The sequence below is a fragment of the Stylophora pistillata genome, chromosome 10 (genome assembly GCF_964205215.1).
Source record: "Stylophora pistillata chromosome 10, jaStyPist1.2, whole genome shotgun sequence".
NCBI lineage: Eukaryota > Metazoa > Cnidaria > Anthozoa > Scleractinia > Pocilloporidae > Stylophora > Stylophora pistillata.
The window spans coordinates 12375752-12392569 of record NC_142528.1 but is presented as its reverse complement, the minus strand read 5'-3'; the positions used below and the strand labels follow the sequence as shown (position 1 = coordinate 12392569).

Sequence of the window (16818 nt, the reverse complement as noted above, 5' to 3'; positions counted from 1 at the left end):
AAAAATAGCACGTGCGTGAGCGTGACCCCTTAGTGGGAAGGATTCAGTCGCATGCTCACTTCAATGACGAGCTGCTCTCTTAGGGAAACAATATTTTTTGCCTTGAAACATGGCGGACTCTCTCGCAACGTGAGATGTGCTTTTCATGCTACTAAATTGGCGTGAAAGAGAATTTATTGCGCAGATCACATCGCAGTCAAGAATGATTTCGACACGCGCTTTTGTGATAAGCTTCGTCTTCGTTCTCGTGCTACAAGGATCGCTTGAAGCGGGTCGGTTGTTCGCTCCCCGCGATACGATCGCAAGTGACTTAAAAACCGAAGACAGAACTATAAACAACCGCCTGGTAATTTGTGAGTCTCAGTGCAGATCTGAGAAGCAAGAAACGCCGCAGTTAAAAAAGGTTTGTAACGATAACATTGCTAGAAATGTTTTGTTTGGTGGAAGCACCATGCCGGCAGTTTTGCGCATTGCGCTTCTTTTTTTGTCTGGACAAAACATCGAAGAAATGCTTTTGTGTCAAGGCCTAGAGCTGCTTAAAACGACCCAATATGAAGGCGGGAACTAAGGAAAAGTTGTAATAGACCCTCGGAATTAGGCTTGGATCTCTCCACAGCTTTATTGATTGAAACATTTTTAGCGACTGGTTGTGCATTGTTTCTCGAATAGTGTCGCATGAAGTCATAAATTTTTGAAACGTTCAACTAAAGATATTACAATTTAGAGTTAATGGCTAATTTTACCGCCCAGTTCGTCCCCTCGGTATTAAATTTGATTGAAAGGATTTCATCGGAGAATTAAAAGTGAGAAATCGTAATTTTTTTCGTGGTGTAATTATGTTCGCGATAATTAAAAGTTCCACACCAACTGGATTGCACGAATTCAAAACAACCCGTGTTTTAATATCACGTTTATAGCCTGGAAGGATGTCTTATCCTGAACCCGTTAGTAAACAGGGCTTTAGTCAAAGCCATAAACCTTACTAACATTGATGTAGACTTGCGAAATATTATATTCAACTGAGAATGTTAGCAAACAGAGTACAGAATCGCTTAAGCACAATTTTTTGCCCGAGAATGGCTGCTGTCACTCGATCGCGAAACAAACATTGTAACTGACGATTTATTTTAAAAATGCTATGGTGACAGATCCTCGGCCAATATTAAGAGAAAGTATCACATTTTTTCTGTGTTAAAAATATGTTATAGCATGCTTGATTCTGCAATTTTTTTGTTAGGTAAGTTTTAGTAAAAAGAATTGGTGTTTGAGTGTTGCCATAAGAGTTTGTTTGATACAGCTGCTATTTTCATTCTCTCTTAATTAACAGTGTAAGATGGTCGGTCTAATACCAAGACTTTTCCGGAGACATCTTCGTTATGATTGATAATGTACATGTAGTGTTGTTGTAGTATATTGCAAGTATCAAGTTGCTTCGAAGTGGGTGGAAGTATTAAGTAATTTTGAAAATATATATATCTTCTTAGACGTTTTGCTCTGTAGTATCGCTGTGTATTTTTACGAGTTGTGCCGTGCAAGTCAAAATACAAATAACGAGTAAAAATACTCAGCGATACTACACAAGAAAACGTCCAATAAGTTATTTATTATCCAACACGCCACATTGTTATTTCAGTGCGGGCGAATTTCGCGGATATTTCTGGAGCACAAGTATCGCGTGATATTTGTACTCGTCTTGGGCGTTATTTGTCCTCTGCGAAGCACAGTTGAATAATAAAGAAGCAGAATTGTATGCGTATTTTGAACAATAAAAGATCGAAAAGAGCGACGAAAGAAAGGTGGTGTCATTTCCAGATTTCTCAAGAGAAAACATCGTTATGATTAATTTCGTCGTTACAAAAGTTAACAATTAGAAAGTTACTAAATGGAGATGTTATGTTCAGAATCCCCTTTGTAGTAAGTGTCTCTTTTAAAGAGTTTCTTGGTCGGTGCAACAGAATGGATTATAGACTAGTGGGCATATTTTCTCCTTAACCCTGTAACTCCCAAAATCTGATTGTTAATTCTCTCCTCTTGCTGCTACACATTTCCTTGTAAATTTGGTGTTAGATCAGGATAACTTCTACTTGATAAGTTTGTTCTGAATACTCTCAGTACTTGTTGGCTGGATGGAGGTATGGGTGTTAGAGGGAGAAATCTCATTTTAACCACTTGTGAGGGTTAAAGGGTCTACTCGAACATCTGAAACTCCCCTTAGTGATTGTCAAACATGTCTCTGTTGCTTACTGATGAAAATTTGGTGACTTATTGGGAGGGTTAACACACAGTGAATCTCAGATCTGATGATTTTGTAAATTGTCCATTTTACAGTTTTGTGCTTGGTTGCCAAGTCTTTGAATGGGAGTGAGGCTAGGGTTGACCTTGTTATGATACAAACCTTGCTGCCTTTCGAATGTAAATCACTTTGTTATCATGCTAACTAGATACAGGTCTCTATCACAACAGAGTCACCTTCAGCCTCACTCTGAATCAAAGGCTTGGCAACTAAGTACACAACTGTAAAATGGCCTATTCTCAGTACCTGTTTACTGAACAGGAATTGTAACGATAGTTTCAGTGCTTATCATTCTGGGGAGTTATAGGGTTAAGATGGTTCTGTAATCTACTTTTTAAAAAGATTTTCCTATAAATATGTGTTATTTAATAATTATTTATTTGTCTTCTATATTTGAGGGGAGCAGGGATGGCGCAGTGGTGAGAGCACTCGCCTCCCACCACTGTGGCCCGGGTTCGATTCCCGGACCTGGCGTCTCATGTGGGTTGAGTTTGTTGTTGGTTCTCGTCCTTGCTCCGAGGGTTTTTCCCTGGGTCCTCCGGTTTTCCTCCCTCCGTAAAAACCAACATTCCAAATTCCAATTCGATCTGGAACAGTGGACAAGAATAGCCACCCAGTGGATGTCCATTGTTAAATCATTATTTATTTATTTATTATTATTATTTATTTATTTATTTATTTCACCAGCATCTCTGACTTTTTCATTTTAGAGAGATGCCCAGCCCTCTCAGGTGTGCATTAGGGAATGCATGAATAGCAAAGAAGAAGGTGACTATATCAGCCATTGCTAGATTGGATTATGCAGGACAAAAGTTTTGTTTGACTTACATATGGCCTTTGTGCTGTATTAGCTATTACATTGCTAGTAGGTACTGTCATGTAATTAAAATAGCCTGCCTTGGTTTTTCATTCCTTTCCCCCTCCCCCTTGCCTTGTCACTTGTCCCAGATCTTCTACTCTTCCAATATGGCGACCAAATATTCACACACTAAGTCTTGTACTTGAAAACACAAACTACAGCCTGCAAGCAGGCTAATTTAAAAAAGGCCACAATAAGAGAATATCAATAGTTTTTCAGACTAGAGTGTATAGAAAATAAATTAATCATTATTATGAACTTCAGATGATAATAATTATTGGTATATACTAAAACAGTGGATAGTGTTGAAGGCGCGCTCTGATTGGCTAGTCAAACTCCGAATATCCTTTGCTATTTACCTCCGAGCAACTCGGGAAAAAATGGCGTCCCGGTTTGCATCCGTGACAAGCAAAGAAATCACTCAAATTAACGACGGTGCTGTATATTATCTCACTGTTTTAGTATATACTAAAACAACTATTCACCTCAGTGTCGATGGTTAGCGGTGGATATTTACCTCGCTGCTTCGCGGCTCGGTAAATATCCACCACTACCTCCCTCCACTTTGGTGAATAGTTGTTGAATAGTCCATTTTGCAGTTGTGTGCTTAGTTGCCAAGCCTTTGAATGGGAGTGAGGCTAGGGGTGACCTTGTTATGATACAAACCTTGCTGTACCTTTCAAATGTAAATCACTTTGTTATCATGCTAACTAGATACAGGTCTCTATCACTACAAGGTCACCCTCAGCCTCACTCTGAATCAAAGTCTGGGCAACTAAGTACACAACTATAAAATGGCCTAATAAAAAACTAACCAGATAAAAAATAGTTGAATAAATTACAGAATGTGAAGCATGAAAAAAGTTTCAATTCGGTGGAACCTTTGCAGAGGTCTTTCTCTTGAAGGTTGTGGTAACTTTACAGGCCTATGAAGCTTTTCTGTTTTCGTTCAAGATGGTGGTTTGAAAAGTTTTGAAAATTATACAATAAAAGAATTGGCTAAATAAACAAAATGGACTGGTTAGAGTGCTAGAACTTGCTTTTGTATTCTTTACTCAAAATTTTAATTTGAAGTAATTTGTTTCGGGCTTTCAGATACCTGGACTTTCAAAAAATGAGTTCCTGGTCCCAGATACTAGTTGGGCACTACTGCCATTTTTTTCCTTTATAGATATACAGCTAGTAAATTCTACGATAGTGCAAATTTGCAAATTTTGGGGTTTATACACATGCTTGTTAAATACAAAGTAATAAACCTTTCCACTTCAATAGAAACATCAGCTGTCTTACATTCTGAGAAAGGTAAGAAAAAGACAAGAAACAAGTAAATAGGGGATTGTCTTTGGTAAAAATTTTAGCTAAGGCACTGTATGAGAGGAATTACCTTATAAGACCTAAAATTATGGGCCAACTTTCATCTTACCATGTGTACAAATTCCTCTCCCATAGATTTAGTAACCAAGAGTATGAGAATACGACGGAACGCTGTGACCCAGCAGGAGAAAGAAGAAAGTAAGAAAATGAAATTTCTTTACTATCTAATGCAAATGGAGCTATGATAACAAGTGCAAAAGCAAATTACTTGGTGAACTATATTCAGTAAACCACTTCTAGCTTACTATTGTGTGAGTAGCATTTTAGAAGAAAGTGGTTTGTATAGGTTAAGTGATGGCATGGGCTAGACTGGCAATTATCACAACTGCAAGAGAGTGACTGAGTAAGATTAAGAATTATGTGAGGAAAACTGTTCAAAATAGGTGTCTCAATGGTGTGATCTGAAATATAATTACATCCGAACATTAACACTTTTTTTTACAATATTTAGCAAGTAATTCTTTCAAAATATTATTAGATATATCCAATGAAGAATTGCCTCACCTCTCCAAGGTCACTTATAAGAAAAAGGAAAACATAATTGCTTGACTTGCTTACAAGTGCAACTCACTACCTATTTTATTTTTCATTGCCCTTGTATGTGATAACTTTGAATCTTCTTTCCTAAATAATACAATAAAGGTAAACATGTACATGTGTACCTCAGTGATAAAGGTCTATGCGTACTTGATATTTTTGATGCACTTCACTGAAGGATATTGATATATGCACATTAACACTGTAATTCCCAGAAGCTGTTAGCATGTAACTTTTCCATTGATCTCCATACATTATCCAACACACAGGTAGAAGAATACTCAAACTTATCAGGTAGTTCTAAGTTGTTATTTTGATCTGGCACCAAATTCTTGTTACTAATTTACAAGTTTAGCTACTAAAGGGGAGAATTAAAATCAGATCTTGGGAATTAATTGGGTTAAAAAGCTAGTTATATATGAGAAGAGCTGAACTTACCATACACAGTTTGTCATAAATTTCTATGTTATTATGTAAAAAGAGGTGATGTGATTTGTCGTTTTCATACTTTTCTTCACAGATTGTATATCACCACCTCGGTTTCTGGATTATCATTCTGTTGCAGCCACTGTGGAAGTGGATTTTTCTGAAAGAAAACCAAACTTGTCTATCTCATGGAAGCCAGTTTACACTGGTAAGATGAAAAATCATCAATGCCATCCCCACCCTAAATGTTGTACATGTGTCGCTTATGAGTTGTGCTTTAATTTTTGATCTTTTGCTTTACATTAAATTTAGCAATTTGTGCCTGTTGGAAAAAACTTGCATTCGTTCTCGTGTTTCTGGGTCTTCATCATGATTTTATAACTTGAAGTAATAGTACGGAAGTTTTATGGTAGTCAAGAACACAACCTTCTGGGAAGTCTTTGTTTTAACTAGCCTATCACATAAAAGCAAGAGAATGTTGTTGCTGTCGTTGGTGTAAAACTGTAGTTTTGGCTTGTGGATTGAACAGGGTATTATATGAATATAGGTTATGAGCTTTGAGTATGTATTGTGTAACTTCCATGGTGAAAATCTTTGAGGATCTGTTGAGAAAAATCTTTGAGGATCTTGTAGTTGAAGGATCCTTACAGAGGTCTTGCAAAGATCTGGTCCAGGAGCCTTGTAAGATGCTGATTGAAACCTTGAGGATTCTACCAAAGATCTTAACAAGATCTTTGAAAGAATAATTTAAGATCTTCCAAAGATCCTCATTTTGTCATCAGAGACCTTGAAAGATTCTCGCAAAAATATTGCAAATATCTTGACAACAATCCTTGAAAGATCCTGATCAAATCCTCAAGGATCCTAGGGAAGATCTTGATAAGTTCCTTGAAGGGACCTTTTTTCCTTTTTAAGGAATTTATCAGGATCTTCCTAGGTTACTTAGAGGATCTTCATCAAATCCTTGAGGTTCATAACAATTAACTGACTTAGTTTGCATATATGTAGATCTTCACAGATCTTGAAAGGATCTTTTAAAGATACTTGTCTTTAAAAATCTTTGGCAGGTGACTTTGAATCCTCTTGTAGCAAAATCTTTGTTGACTTAATTGTACCAAGCATAAGAGGAAGTTTTGAGATGGGTCCCAGATCATGGTCGTTTCCTTACAATTCCCTGCAATTTGCAGATTCATTCATTTAAAAAAAGTTATGAGGTGGGCTAACTCGTAATCTTTTTGCTTACTTTCCTATGTAATGCGAAGGTTCCTGGTACAACTGGACATCATATGCCATTTTTTACCAAGCTGGGGACGGAACACCTTTTTGTAGATTAGTACCAAAGGTATTTTTAAATGAGAAGCTGCTTCCTTTTGTTACATTTTTTTCTTTGATAAAAATGTAAGAATAGATAGAAGACCATTAGCATTTTGAATTAGAGTGATTGATCGAGGAAATTCAGGATTGGTCAATGACAGAGGTAAAATGTTTTGGATATTTGGCATCAATTGACTTTCATCCACTGGAATCAAAGTAACGAATATTTGATATTTGTTCAACTTGGAGACTTATGTTTACTCTTCAACTCAATAATTGTACCTTGTTTCCCAAACGAAAGTGTACACCTTGTAACTCTCTTTTTTTGATGTGGAAGATCACCAGAAATACCCAAGTTACTGTAATTACTGTAATTTTCACTTCTGTTAAGTGGCCACCTCAGTCTGGTAAGCAGTCATGATCACCTTTGAGTGAGTCCCAACTGCCCTTTTGTATTATCCTCCACCCATATTGAATGGTCACTGAAAGGGGAGTTACTTAAATAAAACGATGGACAATTTCCGAAGTATATTTAATCAATGTTTATCTCCTGAAATCAATGTTGAAAGTCGTGTTGTCCTAAGTGGTTAACCTGCATTGAGCAGTCACTGGGCCATTACCCATGGGTGACGGATTATTACAGGTTCGACTGTTGGGCAATTTCCATGGAATGTTCTCTTAAAAATTTCCTTATGATGTGAGTTGGTGTTCATTTTTCTCTTCTAGGACCAGCATAACTTCATTATTGCAGATGGTGAGGGTTGGGATTATCCAAATGCCATATACATGGTGGTATGTGCTGTATGTTTACATACCAATTGTCTCCCAAATGTTTTTGGATGCGTTCGTTAAAACAATCCCACACACTATAAACTTTGTGACCGCCACATCCTTTTAAGGGATGATGCTGTGGTTAGTCCAGTTGCACTCACCTCTCATTGCTATGGTTTGGTTCCAATTCCCTTAACTTGTACGTTAACTCCCAGAGGTGATTTTGATTTACCTTTTTGTTACATTTTTATTGTTGCATGCAAATTAAGGAACGGATAGGTGGTTAGAATTACAGTCACTCTGAGTACCAGCTGACTTGTGAAGGCTTTTTTCCTGATGTAACTGTAATCAACAACAACAACAACAACAACAACAACAACAACAACATTGACTTTATTTTTTAAAATGAAAGAAATAAAGGCTTTTGTAGCCCGCAGTTAGCAGAGCTATTCTAGGCGGGCTACCTAAACAGACACTGTATAGGCTCTCACACATACACACACACACACACACACACACACACACACACACACACACACACACACACACACACACACACACGCAAACACACACGCAACAATGAAATAAATAAATAAATGAGCAAATAAAAATAAATAGTAAATAATAGTAGTGATAATCATGTTAAAGGTTTTAACTGAGCCAGTCACACAAGGGAATTTTTAACAGGTCAAAGAGAAAGCTAATCAGTTGAAATACAAATATAAGCTAGAAAGGTCAAGGTAGCGCAAGTCAACATTCATCTCCTCAATTTCAAGAATTTTCAAAAGCAAGTGAGTTAGCTCACTTTTAAATTTCACTGTAATTTCTTATTACCAGCATACCGGGAAAGCTACGGAAACGTAAAGGGAGAATTAAGAACTAAAAAAAAACACTTTGAAAGGGGTTAAGACTGGTGCCAAATATGGGCTGAGTTTGATTTTCGACCACTTCCTTGCCTAGATTTTCCAGTTTCCGTTATCCTCAGTATATTTTCCAAATTGCAATGTGACCTGGAAATGTTCGAACTCAGAAGCTGTATCTCCTTTTTTTTTTGTTGCAGATTTACACTTATCCTCACTCCAAAGAAAGTGAACAGGACATGAGGAGATACGGTACCTATTACCTTTTGCTTGTTTTCTAGCACTTCTTAGAATATTCTAAGTCTGTAAGTGAATTGCTACCGGAGTTATTGTTTCAATATTGCACGAATGAAATAAGAACAAATAACAGAGATTACAGCAAAACACACAATACCGTAAACAAAAGGTACGGCAACCTGCCCTACAACGGACCACCCATGACTGGGATATCTGCAGGGAGTTAATCGGTTGTCGTCTTCCCAGGGCGGACGTTGTCGTGTTGGGGTTCACTAGCCGCCGTGTTTGATTAGGTTAAAAGGAAAAGTCAACTGATTAAGTTTTGTTTAATTTTCAGATCTTCCTCTACGACCTCTACCGACATTTCCCCCAACGTCCTCTCACGGTAAAAAATTGAAATGTTAGTTAGAAAAGATGAAGTAGCCGGTGTGGCTGGCGTTTCTGTGTGCGTTTAAACCTCGCGCAGCTACTCCGCTTTTTTTTCCATGGCTTCATCGCTTGACGCTTCGCGCACGCACCAAACACCCAGCCACGCCGGCTACTGCCGGGTAACTCTAGTGATTTCCTGACTAGTTGCGAAACGTTGGCTGTTTCCTAGATAAAACACCTTTAAGAGCGAAACATTTCATTAAAAAGAATAGGTAAGATAAAAATTTCTGATTGCTGGCTTTGCATCAGGTCTCATTCTGAAAGCAAAGTTTTTACAAGACGGAAATGGCCCGCTTTTGACGCATAGATGTGAAAACATAACCAGAAGAGCACCTAATTCTAATGAAAAGTTGAATCAGAGGCCAAAGCGAAAAGTAGACTCTTCCTGTGACAGTCTCCTAGAGTTTTACTGCTCCTAGACTTTTTACTTAATATAACTGTTTCCATCCATGAAATGCCCTGAAGTGAAATTTCCACTCCCCCAAACAACGTTGATGTAAACTTTTCATCATCACCTGTAATATAAAAAGCTGAATTATACTCGCATGCTCGCATTGGAGGACAGACGCATAGATGACGTCATCATTAACAAACTTCTGCTTTTTTATCCATAAAGCAAATAGAATCCATGGTGTTGCGGGGTCTGTTCAGTAGTAAAAACGTCATTTACACGCTCGGCAGCGCCTTCTGTGGTACTCGTTGTACTTACCACATTTTGGCGTCATCTGTGATTGATTACTGAGCAGACGCACAGCGTCATGAAATCCATTTGTTAAAGATGTCCAAGAGAAAGCATTATTTTCTCTTGATATATCATGATGTGCGGCACTGGCAAGTGGGCTTTTGTGGATTTAAGATCTCACGAGGCGCTCTTTTTAATTAATTTCCTTTTTTTTTTTTGCTTTACCCCTCCACCTTTTAACTTCCATTCATCATTTTTATGTCTCAGTTAAATCAACTCTTTCTCAACAGACACCGTCAAAATTGTAGCGGCCGCTTCTGGTGCCTTTGTAGGCTTTACTTTCCTGATGGTTTTCTTGTTCTTTGTCCATCGAAGACGAAATAGCCCATGTTCCCTTCTTTGGAAAGGTGTGTTTACAAAAGATGGAGACCTCAGGAAAAGTTGTAAGATAGGTTAACATAAGGCAAATAGCCCTGTTTACCCTCCAGGAAATATATTTTCTTTACATAAAAAAGGTTGGAACAGGCCAGATAAATTCGTCTTAGAAAGGACCACCATGAAGGTCAAGAGAAGAATTGAATGACAGCTGTACTACGCTTTTCCTTGGATTGCCGATCTCTGTGTTGAGAAATTATTGAATTTATTTCTATCATACTTATGGAATTGTTTTTTTATGCTGATAGAGGTCCATTCTCGACAAATTATTTTTTTTGCACGACTTCTGACCTGATGATCCATTTTGGCGAAAAAAAATAATGTATCGGCGTAATGTTGTGCCTAGAGCTTCAATATGTCTCAAGCCATTACTTTGCCTGATCTACTCGGTTTTTTTCTTTATTTTATATTCGTTCTGTTGTTCACCATGTTTCGGCATCTAGTTGGTACCCATTAAAGTGCACATATAGTGAGATGTTTCCAATTTTCGTAATTATATTTCGTATGTTTTAAAACAGGTGACAAGCGTGAAGAGGAGCATTGCAAGCAACCACGCAACAATTTAGGTGATTTTACGATTTATAAGTTTACTTGATATCTTGCTTGTCACTGTGCTCACTTTGATTAATGAATAATTCGGCGGGTGTGCGTAAATATATCTTATTAACCAAGCGCGAGGGCCATACTGGGAGAATATCGGCCCAAGGTCTTGACAGTACGGACCGAGCGCAGCTCGGTCCGTACAAAAAAGACCGAGGGCCGATATTCTTCCAGTACGGTCCCGAGCAAGCTTGGTTAATAAGAGATTTATTATACGACTGTAGTTCAAAGGGACACAAGTGCGGTATCATTCGGGACCATTCGGGACCATTCGGGACAGTATTGGCCCTCTGACTGCCCGAGTCGGGTAATGATTAGGAGTACTGAATGCCCTAACTATTTATTTTTGGACCGCGGTTGGGACTCGGGAGGAAAGGTGCGTTTATACGCAACCTTAAAACTCATGAATTTCATTAAAACTTAGGGCTCTGTCACTGTAGTGATGTTAGAGTATCATGGGCGACATTTTGTTAACCTGGGTTCAACTACTCTTACTGTAAACGAACAACGATGTACAGTACATTGGTTACTTTCTTTCTCTTTCATAAGTTTGTATTTGGCGAAGAGTTGTTTGAGATTGATGTGGGTTCGTCATTGATGGATTATTATGCTGATTTATCTAAATTTTGTTAATTTTTTTCCATAATTGAATTTACTCACTCTTTATCTGTTTTATTTTGGAATCACGACAGTGAACCTTTCAGGTATGTTTTTTTCACACGTAGGTTGCCTTTATTATAACAGCTGTGTTTTGTTCACGCGTATTGTTTTCCATAAACTTAAGGAGCACTGGAATTAAATTTTTTTTCAATTCTTTTCCCGTAGCTTCAGGAAGACCCACTTCAGGTATGTTGCTCATTTTTCACTGTCCATAAAATAATTAGAATCGCTCTGAAAAATATTATCACCGTTTGTATTGGTCTAGTGACGGTACCTCCGTGCGGCATTTAATTTTTGTCTTGAATTTTGACACTAAAATAAGTCAGTTTGTACAATTTGTCAGACTATATACAATTTTAGTGTTGAACAATCGATTTTTCTGAGTTTATTAAATGGAAAACGGAATTAAATCCAAATGGTTAGGTTGTCAACGGGTGTTGTCAGGTACAGGTAAATAAAGGCTGATAGTTTCTAAAGAAACTGTTTGGGGCTGCGTCGGTGGGGGTAACGAAATAATTTGAATCTATCAACAAAGTTGAAATGATAAATTGGCCACCGTTACGATTATAAAAGCTGACGTTTCGAGCGTTAGCCCTTCGTTGGAGGAATAGAGGAATTGTGGGTTGTGTGTGCTTTTAAAGGCAGAAAATGGAGCTGCGTTACGCATAATTACTTGTTGTATTCGTCTTCGCATCCATCTCACGTTAAGAATTCGATTCCTTTTTTCTCAGTTTCTAAGACTTCGTCATTTATGTATTGATGACTCTGATTTCCACCACAAATCAGAGTCAATGTGCCAGTTTTTCGATAAACGTGGCTACCCTAATTCTGTCGTTCAAGCGGGTTACCACCGCGCCCAACTTATTGATCGACATTCAGCACTACAAACGTCACAAAAGGAAGATTCCGACCGCATTCCATTCACTCTTACGTTTCACCCTCACAACCACTCAGTCAAATCCATCATTCTTAAAAACTTTAAATTACTTCAAAACGATCCAGAGACAAGCACCATCTTTTCGCAGCCTCCGCTCATTTCATTCAAACACGACAAAAACATAGGCAATTTTTTGGTCAGAAGTTCTTTTCAGACTAATGACCAACCAGGCACTTTTAAATGCGCTCGTGCACGATGCAAAACGTGTCCTTTCATTCACAACACTGAGAGAATAGGGACCCAAACGATCCATTAAGATCACCGCTCACTTCACGTGCACCTCCGCCAATGTAATCTATATCATAACTTGCACTTCTTACAAAAAGATTTACATCGGCGAAACAGGCAGAAGACTAGGTGACCGATTCCGGGAACACCTTCGCGACGTGGATAGGAATGACAACGACACATCGAAACCAGTCGCTAGACATTTTAATTTACCTAATCATTCTGAGCAAACATATGGCAATCTGCGGTCTTTCCTTATACTTAGGTAGCACGGAGAGCCGTGAAACTCTTGAACAAAAGCTCATCTTTCAAACCGGCAGTCTAAATCCCACAGGTATCAATAAACGCTTTTTATTCCACTAATTTATTCGTGTTTTTCTTGTTGCCATATTCCCACCAATAACGTAGCTCCGTTTTCTGCCTTTAAAAGCACACACAACCCACAATTCCTCTGTTCGCTCCGACGAAGGGCTAACGCTCGAAACGTCAGCTTATATAATCGTAACGGTGGCAAATTTACCATTTCAACTTTGTTGATATATTCAAATTACAAGTTAATAAGTTCGTTGCTTCAAAATGTAATTTTGAAATCCGTTTATTTGTCTTTTACCAAGTACAGTACCTACCTATTCTGGTCTCAAGTTATACTTCAAAAACATTTAGGAAGTGTCATTTTGTTGAGGGTTACATGCTAATTAAACTAATTGTAGCTCAGATTATAGCTTTTTACCTTGAAATTTTGCACCAACCATTTTATTTGAATTGTGTTTTTTTCTTCAACACAATAGCCCATTCAACAGGTCCGAACACAGGTTAGTGAAGAACTCTTGTGTTTTCTATTAGAATTTCCATGATGTGTTTAAAAATGCCCTTTTTCGGCTTGTTTGAAAAAAACATTTCCTTCCAATGCCATTGTAGAATCAATGATCGGCTAAACGCATTCAAAGCAGCATTGAGAAGAGTGGTGCTCTCTTAACTTTACATCCATGTTCTTGCATGTGATAACAATTGAATATGCTATTTCCGAATTACGTTTGGCCTCTCTTTCAAAACGAGGCCTGGTAAGCAACGGTTCGTATGAAAATAAGTTTAATTTGCATGTGAATGAAAACTTGTACTCATATGAAAGGGTATGCACCTGGACTCGCTCTGAAAAAGAGGCCGAAGGTAATTCGGAAATGGGTTACTGTAATTATTGTTTTTTTTTTCGTCGGTGTGCTGTACTCTGCTGATAGATATCCTTAAAGACTACATTTGACCAGATTCTGATATAGACACAAATTCTGTAAAGTTAGTTGACCTCTTTGATTCCCCCCACATTTTTTCACCTCCCCCTTCCCCCGTTCCGATCGTTGTAAACCATCAGTAAGTTTCTACTTCTGAGGTTATCCATTGCTTCGTTTGTTGACGCCATCTTGTTGAATCCTTTGAATTGTTAGGTCCTGACTCTTTCTACGCATGTTATTTTCCGGAAAACGAGTGGTTCAAGCTCAAAGTGGCTTCGGTCGTGAATTTCTTCAGGAACAATGGCTACCAAGTGGAGATGGATGTAATGAATTCCTGCGAACTCTCTAGTGGACCAACTCGTTGGGCTGAACAACAAATTCGGCGAGCTCGAAATGTCCTTATATTTCTGTCTCCGGGACTTTTGCGTCTTGCTGGCGTTATTGACGATGATCCGGAATCTCATCAGGTATCTAAAAAAATTATCCTAACAATCAGAATCTAGCTGGGTGTCCGTACCCTTACTCTGTTTTAAGGTTTTTTTATGGTTTAATTTTAATTGGCCAGTTGGTAAAATTACCAGTACAACTCTCCTTACCTTCAGGACTAGAAACAAGTTTCCCCAGAAAGGTATCCGGTCAATTCGCCACAACAACAAACTCGCCACCACACAACTTTGAGTGGTGGCGAGTTTGTTGTTGTGGCGAATTGACCATAAACCCAGTACCAGTACAACTCTCCTTACCTTCAGGACTAGAAAAAGTTTCCCCAGAAAGGTATCCGGTCAATTCGCCACAACAACAAACTCGCACAACTTTGAGTGGTGGCGAGTTTGTTGTTGTGGCGAATTGACCATAAACCCAGTACCAGTACAACTCTCCTTACCTTCAGGACTAGAAAAAGTTTCCCCAGAAAGGTATCCGGTCAATTCGCCACAACAACAAACTCGCACAACTTTGAGTGGTGGCGAGTTTGTTGTTGTGGCGAATTGACCATAAACCCCCCTGAAAAGAAGTGTCGCTTGAGTGAAGACCGCAAATACGTTGGAGCCTCCTTCAGGGAATACACTTGTAGCTTAAACTGGTGCCCCATGAAAATAGGAGCATGTTCCGAAAGAGTAATTGCACCGTACCGAAATTTTGAATATATATATAGATACTTTATTTTATGTCTGCATACTTTTATCCACTGCGCTTGGCTCCCGTTTATCAACACTCTTGTTAGTTGTCCCTTTTTTTCGATAGGGTATAAAAAAATGTTTCATAATTTTTATTTTCAGGAACACGAGCGCGTTTGGTATGAACTTGCTTTGCTTAAGAAAATTTTCTTACAGACTCACTCCGCAAGTAAAATGGTGTGTATCGCCCTACCAAATACAAGTATTAAAGCACAGGAACTTCCTCTGTGGGCTGAGTTGATCTATAAATGGCCAGAGGACGAACAGACAATTCTCAAACGATTAAACGACAAACCTATTATCCAGCCCTGGAAGTGCTAAAGATGCAGGCATTTTGATAAATGATTTGCCATCTTGTTTTTTATTTTGTTATATAGGTACTGCTGAAATACCAGGATTTCTCCTTTTACTAAAAACTCACATCTTCACCGCGCGCAGTGAAGATAATATTTTTATCTTTCACGTGTTAGGATATTGGTGTGGTCATGGTGACCAACATAATTACCCAATTACAATAGAGCTTCTCGCTCAGGCGCGCGGTCGGTTGATTTGAAATTTCATTCACAAAATGGCCTCGAGGTGCGAAGACATTAGAGTTACCGGTGACTTTCTCGATGAGCTGCCAAATTTTCACATCGATATTTTTCGTGGAAATTTCATCAGTATGTATGTAATAAACAGAACATTACATGGCCGCGAGGGGATACGAATTTTATCTTCACGTGCTGAAAGTATCTCTCACGAGTGAGCGCAGCGAACGAGTGAGAGATACTTTCAGCACTTGAAGATACAATTCGTATCCCCTCGCGGCCATGTAATATCCTCTATGTGTAAGGGAGCTTGGGCATCACTTCAATGTCGAAAGCGTTGAAGAAAAATGCCGGTGTATTTGGTGTTTCTTTTCTTCGCGAAGATTGACGCGATTATTATCGTTTTCATGATTCAGGGCTTGATTATATTTAATTTACTTGTTGTCTTTTTGCAATCAGTTCCTTGTCAATTAAGGAGACTTCTCGATTCTCACTAAGTCAGGTAGGCGGCCGCGTGGCCGTTCAAGTATTTAATGGTCAGATGGCGAGAGAGTTAATAAGTCAGTTTCCTTCAATCAGTTTGGTCAGTCAGTCAGTCTCCTTGAGCTTATTGGTCGAAAAATCGAACCATTATAATTTAAATTAAAGTTAACCGTACTATTTGCTGCTGCGAATTCTCGGTTTACATCAGGTTATATATATGTAGTTAGCACGGGTCATTATTTATCGCTAGGGAGGGGGGAGGGGGGGTCGGAGGATTTTGGTTGTGTCTCAGTTATATTTACCTGGTTCCCCTCTAAGCCTCTATAGTATTGTAATGATCCCCCCCTATCATTGGCAGTTAATTTTCTATAGTCCTGTAACTCTGTTAGAGACGACTGATCCTTCGTTCCCCCTGAAAAGCCATGTGATACTCCCAAAATCCTCCTTCCCCCCCCCCCCAGGGAATAAAAAAAGGACTGGTTTCGTTCATTCAAAATTTGTTGTGAAATAAACACATCAATGAATATTAATATATGTATCCTTTAAGCCGGCATCTGTATAAGATTGACTGATTTCCCTCATGCGTTCTATATTCTGTTCCGAGGTTATATCCAAGTTGTAATGTTCCAATTTCTTTTCGGTTTTGATCCTTTTAAAACGACAGTGGTTTGCGTCTCGCGCGAAAATTGAGCTCGGGTTTTAGCTTTCTACGCGAAACCGGCTTTCCAGGTTTCGGTCCTTTTAGTTTCTAAAGACACGTAA

At 38.6% G+C, this 16818-nt stretch overlaps 1 protein-coding gene across 1 annotated transcript; it reads left to right on the top strand.

The window, feature by feature from the left end:
• Positions 1–16: 16 nt before the first annotated feature.
• LOC111320090 (uncharacterized) lies at positions 17–16607 on the top strand. Its single transcript, XM_088735788.1, has 15 exons — positions 17–403; positions 3004–3061; positions 4602–4664; positions 5584–5697; positions 6752–6831; positions 7530–7595; positions 8635–8686; positions 9009–9056; positions 10073–10189; positions 10736–10783; positions 11510–11521; positions 11643–11663; positions 13431–13454; positions 14082–14335; positions 15146–16607. The coding sequence occupies exons 1-15, from the start codon at positions 146–148 to the stop codon at positions 15362–15364; spliced, it is 1434 nt and encodes a 477-aa protein (XP_088591914.1). The 5' UTR covers positions 17–145; the 3' UTR covers positions 15365–16607.
• Positions 16608–16818: the final 211 nt, after the last annotated feature.

Coding starts and splice junctions, on each gene's coding strand:
- LOC111320090 (XM_088735788.1), top strand. CDS start 146: ATGCTACTAAATTGGCGTGAAAGAGAATTTATTGCGCAGATCACATCG. Junction 404..3,003: donor AAACGCCGCAGTTAAAAAAG/GTTTGTAACGAT, acceptor TTTTCATTTTAG/AGAGATGCCCAGCCCTCTCA. Junction 10,190..10,735: donor ATGTTCCCTTCTTTGGAAAG/GTGTGTTTACAA, acceptor GTTTTAAAACAG/GTGACAAGCGTGAAGAGGAG.